A 9,203-nucleotide genomic window follows, 5' to 3' on the forward strand; every position below is an offset into this window, starting at 1 on the left:
ACAATTACATCAAGCTGCAGAATCAGTTTAGCAAATGATCTTTGGTGTGCTGTAATGGACATAGAAAGGTAAGACAGAGCACATGCATTTGCCTTATTTTCTTCTTAGTGATTAATTCAAATCCATCCTCTTTTTCAGCAGAAGGCAAAAGCATGGCCCATCATTAAGGCAGAGCCAGTTGAAACAAACTACTGGCTGTAGTTCAGGTGACCAAAATACTGTTACCCCTGCAAAGTGACAGATTACTGATGAGACTGACAGTAACAACTCATGATAATAAGCTTTGGAAACATCGACTGTGTTAAAAATTACGATGCAAGACTACAGGGGTAATTTTAATATTTTCAGTGAAGCTACTAAGAGGATATTTTCATCTGTTTAGTGGAATCCGTCATGGTAGTTCAGTTCTGCTTTTTAGTTTCAGTAGGCATAAGGGGACGTAACTGGGAACTACATCTAGGCAAGCAAGATTAAAATGTAGCTCTTCATTCACTACTAGTTCTTGATCAGCTCTCAGTGCCAAACGCAAAGCATATTTGCTTTGATGTGACAATTACTGATTCTATGATCTGGTGGGGAGATTTGTTTACCTTTTTAAAACAGGGATCATTTGTCAGCTCCCTGCTCCCAAGTCAAGCTTTTGCATAAATAGGATTTTTGATTTTCCATGACACAGAGATTATTTAATTTTTATAATATTTATGATGCAGTTTAGTGGCTACTCAAACATTTGTCTGAATGTGTTACATTGCACTTCTTCTGTGAAGTTTGTCTGTAAACGGTGCTCTCCAGATTCATGGAACTACTTGTCTCCCAGTAAGTAACAAAGGAAGATACCTTTGGCAAACTGTTAGCCAGACAGTTTTATCCATGTTCCAGTGGGTCAAATCTGAGCTGCTTTTCAGGGTATGTACTGTATGCAGCTTTACACGTGGTGCATTCCCTGCCTGCCACGTGCACTCTGCAGCTGAGGCAGTTTGCCACTAGCAGTGCCTGTTGAGCTGTGCCCTTACTCCTGAGCACCTGCTTGGACCACGATCCCAAAGGCAAAGCAAGGCAGACAGCCCCTGCTGTGTTCTCCACACCTTGGCTGAGGGACAGACTCAGGTTTGTGTGTCCCACAGTTGATCGTGTTGGAAATAGCTGAGGCTGGCATATGCTGAGGGAAAACACGCCTTATTTGAAGGCTCTGCAGTGCTCCCACCTCCCCTTATTTGCAGTCTGCACTGATAGCTGTCCATGCTTACGACTGGGTGGTTCTCATCACACTGTGGAATTTTCCTGTTGGCACAGGGATTGAACTCTCTCGGGCAGAGTTCCTGGAGGCTGTATGCCTCTTGCGGAGTTTCAGCGGCCACAAGTCTCTGAAATCACTGGATGATGGTTGAGCCTGTTCTGCCCCTCCTGTGTCACTACAGTCCTGCTCTTCTGTGTGAAGGCAAAATGGAAAAGCCACCTGCCCCTTTTCAAGGATTTGTGTATTCTCTTGGGTTGACCCCATCCATGAGGGTCACCACCTTTCCTGGCATCCAGCAGGCAAGGCAGGGGTGATACCTGGTGCGTGTGTCAATACCAAACTTTTCTTTTATTCAACAGCTGGGATGCTTGTTTAGCCTTTAGTTGGATTCTAGTGCCAACAGAGCTTCTTACAGTGGCAGCTCAAAAAGTGCATCAAATGTGTAACGAGACAGCTGAAGTGCTGTCAGGTTTGCTTCAGCTCCCCTTGGAACTGCGGGTGGTGGGAAATCGGTGAGACAGCCTCTCCTCACTGAATCAGTTAGCTTGGAAAAGACCTCTGAGTTTATCAAGTCCAATCTATGGCCAAACGCCAGCATGTGAACTAGACATGGTACTAAGGACCATGTCCAGTCTTTCCTTAAACCCAGGCATGGTTTTAAGGAAAACCATGGCACCTCCCTGGCAATCCGTTCCAATACCTTATTACCGTGGGTCTTCTGGGCAGTTAGAACTTGGTGAAGGGGAGACCTTGACTCCATTTCAGAAGGCTGGTTTATTATAGTATGATATATATTACATTAAAAAAGACTACACTATAGCTATACTACAAAGAACAGAGAGAAAAAATTCATCAGAAGGCAAGACAGGAATAGAAAAGAATGAATAACAAAGTTCTGTGACTCCCAGAGAGTCCGAGAGCTGCTGCCTCCTCGACTGGCCACCAAGTAGAAACATCCCACATTGACCAATCGAGAAAGCACCTGCTGCATGCTGCTTTCCACAGTAGCAGATAACAAATTGTTTACACTTGAAGCTGAGGCCCTTCAGCTTCTCAGGAGAAGAAAATCCTAGCAAAGGGATTTTCATAAAATATCACAACCACATTACCTAATCATCCTTCCTGTGAAGAAATTACTCCTCATGTTCAACCTCAACCTCCCCTGGCCCAGCTTCAGACTGTGTCCATCTGGTCCCGACGTGGGACGTTTCCAGGGTGCCGCTGCGCCCACGCGCGGCACGGTCCCGTCGCGACCGCGAGCAGCTCCCAGCCCGGGCTGCGGGGGGCGGCTGCGGCGGGAGCGGGGGCGGTCCTGGGAACACCTCCCGGCCCCGCGCATCGGAAGTGACGCGGCCGAGCCCGTTCCCGCCGCGCTCCGTGCCCGCCATGCGGGTCCGCCGGGGCGGCGCGGCGCCGCGGCCGCGGGCTGCGGCCGAGGGGCAGGCGGAGCAGTACGTGCTGGGGCAGGTGTCCGGCAGCCTCGGGGCGCCCGCCGCGCCCGCCGCGCCCCTCGCTCACCTCTTCCGCGCCGCCGCCCCGCCGGTGCTGGTGCCTGTGCCGGGGGTGAGTGAGCCCAGCAGGGCGGCTGTCGGCAGCAGCGCTGCCCGCAGCGGTGGGCTTCGGGCAGTGGCGCTCCAAATAAGTTGTAGCGTGTGAAGTAACTTCAGGGCGCTCCTGGAATTTTGTCCTTCAAGTCTGTTTCTTTTACCGTTTTTTTTTATAAGGGAAAGAAGAAAAGGAAGCGTGCAGAAGAAGGGGAGAAAGTGTCAGAAGAGCAGAGCTTATCCAACTTAGAAGAACCTCCGGTAAAAGCAAAGAAAGCTAGAAAAAAGGAACGGTCAGAGGCAGAGAAAAAACTGTCACAGAGGTGGGTGACACTATTTTATAGTAAAATTAAAGCATCTACAGTAATTGTAATACGAGTTCGATGAAACAACGAAGTTCTCGTCTACTACTCATCTTCAAGTTGGTTTTTAAGATTGTGCAAATTTTCTGTAGTTTTCCCCTGAAGGAGGAAGGTAGTGCAGCTTCTTGAAACACTGAGTGTATGAAGTGCAAATGCCCTGCTTGAGAGCCATCAGGTCCAGCGGTTGGAGATGAAGACACATGGATCTGGTTCTCTCTGGCTCGGGGAGATGCTCTCCAGCTGTCCTTGGCTTTATCCAGCAGAGGTGGTTTCAGCAGGAGCGAGGTGCCAGGCACAGAGCTGTGTCCTGCTGGGCCTCTGCAGTGACACAGAACCTCTCTGTGCCTGTGTCTATTCTCTAAAATACTTGAAGTGAGGTGCTTCAGAGCAGGCTGGAAGCTGCTTGCTCTAAGATGCACTTTGGATAATAAAGCAAACTTGATTGTAGCACAAGGCTAACCCCTCATCCTGTCCCTGGGCCCATGGAACCTGTTTGCTGTGGTTGTGTCTGTAGCCTTCCAGAGGCTCCTTCAGATTTGCTCGTTGTTCATGCCCTTACGGCAGGTTTGGATAGAGAGAGACTTGTTAGTGTACAGAAGTATTCCAGAGGTTTGTTCTGAGTCTCCTGCATACTGAGAAGGATTAAATCTGTTCTAAGTTCCAACATAATGCAAAGATGATTTTTTCCCTTCAATTTTAGAGGCTATCAATTTGGTTAATTGTGAAGTATTTCTGCATTACTACTGGTAAATAGTGAATACAGTGTCCTGGGGACAGCAAATAGTTTTTCATGTTACTGAATAGTCAGATACATTTTTTTAATGCAGAATAAACAAAATAATGTTTGAAATTTTAGAGTTGAACATCATAATTTCAAATGTAAGTTAAAGTATCCTGGAGGCTTCAGTTCTTTGACCCCAAATCCCCTGTTTTTTTTCCCATCAATTGTAATCCGCCTGTTCATTTCTGGTCAGAGAGAATGCTTTGGAGCAGGCAGATGAAGAGGAGGATCAGAAATTGTTTCAGAGCAAAGTGAAGCAAAAGAAAAAGGCTTCTCAAGCCATCACAAAGAGTGTTGTTAATTCAGCTACGGGTGCTACTGCAAAACAGCAGAAGAGAAAAAGTTTGGCTGGTGAAGCAGCAGACAGAAGAACGGTGTTTGTTGGAAACTTGCCTGTCAGCTGCACTGTTCAGGTACGTGGGTGGGTTCTGCCTGCTAAAGGAATGAAAGGACTTGCAGTAGTCCTCAGTTGAGGGGATGTTTCCAGCTGGGAAGTGACACACACTTGTGATTGGAACTGCTTTTGGGAACGTAGGAAATGGTGCTTGTTCTCAGAAACCGTTAGAGACAGTCTCTGGTTTCCTGGAGTTCCTGCAGCAGTGGATGCAGCGACTCTTTCTTGAGTAGAATTGGTCAGTTCCTCATCAATGAAAAAATGACTGAATAAATGAGAACTGCATTTACAAAGTTACTTTGCTTCTGATTGTGTATGCAAACAGTGCTTCAGATTGTTACAGAACATGTTAAATTTATACTTTCTTCCATAGTAAGAGGCATGACTTGAGTTTTGGCAATCTGTAGAAGAAGCTGCTGCCACAAAAACCACAGAAATAGTTACAAATTGCTTGCATTTTTTTAGTACCCCATTAAGGGACCTCCTCTAAGTGAAAGGAAAGCAGTGTAAGAACAGTATTACTTATAAATGCTAAAAAATAATTCTCATTACCAGGTTGAAAAGTGTACTGAGTGTTTGCAATATCATCTGTTTAGGTACTGACATCTCTTTTTAAGAAGTATGGACAAATCCAGTCCATTCGCTTCCGGTCTCTGGTATGTTTTTCCCTTTAATGTTATATAACAAAATTATTTCTTGATGTTGAAGGGCAATAGTATTTGTAAGTCTTGTACCTTCATTAGTTCAGAAGTGCTTTGGGGTATGTGGGTTTTGCTATTAAAAGAAGCCTTGGAGATGTTACCCCAGGAGCACCACAGATGCATTTTTCCTGTAGCAGCAGTTGATCCAGGATCAGAGCTTTATTTTCTCTGAAAGTGGAATGCCTTTATTGTTGCTGGTTTGGCTGAGGCATTGCTCACCTGTTTTTAAATCATAGTAGCAAAGACACATTATTGTAAATCAGGGTAGTCACTAAAATAGTTGATGATAACCCTCTTGGAACTTGAGAAACATGTCAGACAAAGTCAAGGCAAGCTCTTTAACTCTGAAGGTTTTTTAGACGATCTCTAGGTCCAGCCACTTCTGTAATTTGCTCACTGTACTGGATGTGTTGCTTTTGGTGGCCCCTGCTTGAATTCTTCTTTGTCTTAGAGAAAACTCTTTGGGATAAGTTAACACTAGGCCCACCTAACTCAAACGTTTTTATCTTTAAGATTCCAGCAGAAGATACTGTCTCCAAAAAGGTAGCAGCAATCAAGTAAGTTCCCGGTGTGAATTTTGCATATTTTTCAAGGCCTAAACAATGATTAAGTGTTGGTAATTTAAAGTTTGTCTGTATTAGGTCTTTTTTATGTATTTTGTGTTTCTTTGTCTTTTGCCATTACCTTTGTGTGTATTAAGTTTTCTCAACAAGTAATGAAGAATTATATGCCATGTATACTTGTAATTTGTTACCTGAGGTTGCATTTCTTACATTTGAGGAAGGAGGAAGATGCTAAAAGTCTTTAATTTCTTTGGATGTGTTTATGAGCTGAGGAAGCTTGCTCAGGGTGCATATGTGGGCTGAACAAGATGTGCAGTGGGACTCCCTTGTCTGTATGGAGGTAGCTTGACCTGCAAGGGAAATGAAGTTGTTAGTGTGCACAGAACAAGCAGAGGCATGAATGGGTTCAGCAAGAAGTGCCTGTGCACTGCACAGCATCAGCAGGATTTAAGCAGTAACAGGTCCTTTTCCTGTTCCAGGCATAAGGTGCACCCGAATGCAAAGTCTGTCAATGCTTACGTGGTCTTTAAGGAAGAATGTGATGCCCAGAAGGCTCTGAAGGAGTAAGTCTCAGTTTTGTTCCTCATACCCTATTGAAGAGGTAGTTCACATAGTGAAGAGGTAGTTCACGTAGATTTATAGCTAAATTTAAACAACCTCCCCTCTTTTGCTTGAATCAGAGTAAAAGTTGTTCAAACTTAAAAGTAACTTTGCTTTTGGAATACTGCTATGCAGTGACACTGTCAATTAAGTAATGTTTATTGCACTTTTAAAACCTTTTGTTTTTCACCACAAAAGGAATGGAACAGAAATTGCTAGTGGATTTCACATCAGAGTTGACACTGCATCTAGGACCAAAAGTTCGGTGAGTAACGCGTGTGGCTAGAAATTCCCTTTTCTGGTTTGGTCCTGGGGTTTTTATTGTTTTCTGTAACAAATAGCTTACTGTCCTATCTCTTTTGTTTCCTTTAGCATGACAATAAACGATCTGTATTCTTGGGAAATCTTTCCTATGGTAAGTCTGAAGTGGATTGTTATGCATCATTAATTTGCATTTATGGAATGGTTGACGTTAGGCTTTTTATTTTTTGGTATTAGGTGAATAAATACCTTCTGCTGGACGTAATTTTTATTTGTTAATGGAAACACCTAAAGTGATTTTAAGTTTCTGTCCAGTTCTGCACCTTGATTGTTTCCTTTATTGTAGATAGCACTGCAGGTGCTTTTAGTTCTTGTTGCTTCATGTTTCTTAAATGAATATGACTAAGTTGCATAGGCCATGGCTCTCTAAACTGTTCAAGGGTTACCAATACCTGTTGGTGAACCAATTCCAAGTGATGGACAGTGATGGCTTCTCCTTTTGGTGCTTTCTCTGAACTGCAGGCTAAGTGACTCTGTTCGGGCAGGGCTAAAAGTGAGATGTGATGATGCTTGTGGGCCAGTTTCACCTCTGAATATTCTGTGATTCTGTGATTTGCTGTGCTCTGAAGTTACTTCAGCAGCTGGGACCTTTCTCAGCATGTCAAGGTCCCATTGCTGTAGCTACACCTGTACTGTTGAGTTCAGGTTTAACCTCAGCAGAGAGATGTTTATATCTACGTCAGGGGATTCCATGAAGAGTACTCATACAGAAAAAGAAAATAACCTGTATTTTTGCAATGGCACATCACATTTGTCTGCCTAGGCATGAGATGGAGAAAGGCTCATATGCCCAGCCATTATCAGAATAATTGCAAAGCAGCTGTGGTTGGACACTGTAAATCCCTTCTCCCCCATTCAGCTAAAATTCATAGCTCAGGCAATGAGCAGTTGAAGAACTGCCAGCTCAAGCTCATTATCATCAACATTAATTCTTAGAAAGAAATTCTGGCATAAGGAGGAGCTACAAAGATGTGTAGCAGAATTCTTAATTTCTACTGTGTTCCAAGTATAAATGAAATATTTTGAAAAATCTATTTCAGTCTTTGCCTTAGTTCTTTGTGATTTATGTCGTACTCTTCAGAGCTGGAGAAGCAGTAACTGTCAGAGCAAACAGCCCTTCATAAAGTTTGCATTGTCAGCTTGCTGGGATTTTTTCTGAACCACTGATGTTTGTCTACCTCTCCGCATTCCGTGCTGTTTGTGTCCCTGAACGGGTACATGTGAAATGACTGGATGCGGGCCGGGCTTTCAAGGCTGTGTGTGTCCCTGAAGAGGCATCTGTTCCGTTGTGTTGCCCGCAGACATCCGCGATGACGCCGTGCGGGAGCACTTCCAGGACTGCGGAGACGTCGTGGGAGTGCGAGTGGTGAGAGACAGGACGACGGGCTTGGGGAAAGGCTTCGGCTACGTCCTCTTTGAGGTACGTGTGAGCCTCTGAGGTACGTGCTCCAGGGCACAAGGAGTCTTGAAAACCTGCCATGGGGTCTGCTCTTAGAGAATTTTCATTTTCATTTCAGTAGTTTTTTGAGGTGTGTGTATGTAGGAAGTGAAATGGCAGCGTTGTTGTGTAAGGTGGAAGCAGCTTGGAAGAACGGTTCTGCGGAAGATACAAAACACAGTATTTTAGGTGTTATACACACTGGGGTGAAGAAGTTACTGTACCCTAAAGACTTAACAGAGGGACAGATGAGTTAGTTTGGTATAACTGCAGTGTTCTCCCCTTTCTTATGTGTCAAAATGTGAGTGGAATTCTTTCCTGCAGCTGGTTTGCATACCAGTTCTCCACTTTTGATTCGGTGCAACTTCCTTTCTCATGCCAGTCTCCCAGCCTCATTTTCCCTTAGTTCATTTCCTGCAGCCCAGTGCCTTTTTTCCCGATTTTTCCTTGTCTCTCTCTGCCTCAGACTTTGGTGTGTCATTATAAGCTGTTTCACAGCCTGTTTTCAAGTGTCAGTGCCTCAGTGTGTGGGCTGTGTGGGGGTGCTGGTATTCCCGAGCAGAGATGCTGTGTCATTCCCTAAATAGAGTGGTGTGAGTGCTCTGCATTGAAAAATCCTGCTTACCAGTTTTAAAGACACATAACTTCATTTGAAAGCACTCGGCTGGAAGTAATGCTGCTTTTAAAGTGGTTGTCTGGTTTTGTAGAACACAGATGCCGTACATCTTGCTCTGAAACTCAACAACTCTGTTCTGATGGGAAGAAAGATACGAGTGCAGCGCGTAACGGACAAGAAGAAAGAACAGAAAAGTCCAGACCAGTCTCGTGCTCCCAAGGACAGAGTTGATAAGAAGAAGAAAAAAGAAAAGAGCTGCTCTAACGATTCTTTTGTTGGTGAAAAAGCAAACCCATTAAAGAAGAGCACAAAACCAAAAAGACTAAAAACTACTCCTAGGAGTAAAGCTGGGAAAAACAAACAGTCCTTTGATAAAAAACAATCCAGTAAAAATGCTGATTAGTGTTATGAAGATGGATATATATGAGAGTGTTTTTTATATGTGAGAGTGTCATAAATTTTGTTTGCTAATACAGCTGTTGTCCTTCGTGGTGTTTGCTTTGGGGCATTTGGCTTCTCTTAGAAGGCAGGAGGAGGTGCTGATGATTTTATTTCTGTGTTCCCAGGAATCTGTCTCCAGCTGAGGTCTTGCTGCAGAGGCTAACTGTGAATTCTTTTTTTTTTTTTGATTGTGGTGTAGGATTAC

General features: G+C 44.1%; 1 protein-coding gene across 1 annotated transcript; it reads left to right on the plus strand.

The window, feature by feature from the left end:
* Positions 1–2,578: 2,578 nt before the first annotated feature.
* On the plus strand, positions 2,579–9,032 carry RBM34 (RNA binding motif protein 34). Its single transcript, XM_038133813.1, has 10 exons — positions 2,579–2,800; positions 2,962–3,104; positions 4,118–4,337; positions 4,915–4,974; positions 5,533–5,576; positions 6,062–6,145; positions 6,381–6,447; positions 6,555–6,597; positions 7,805–7,923; positions 8,649–9,032. Exons 1-10 carry the CDS (start codon positions 2,624–2,626, stop codon positions 8,958–8,960), a joined length of 1,269 nt encoding a protein of 422 aa, XP_037989741.1. The 5' UTR covers positions 2,579–2,623; the 3' UTR covers positions 8,961–9,032.
* The last annotated feature ends 171 nt before the right edge of the window (positions 9,033–9,203 follow it).

Source organism: Motacilla alba, chromosome 3, assembly GCF_015832195.1.
Source record: "Motacilla alba alba isolate MOTALB_02 chromosome 3, Motacilla_alba_V1.0_pri, whole genome shotgun sequence".
NCBI lineage: Eukaryota > Metazoa > Chordata > Aves > Passeriformes > Motacillidae > Motacilla > Motacilla alba.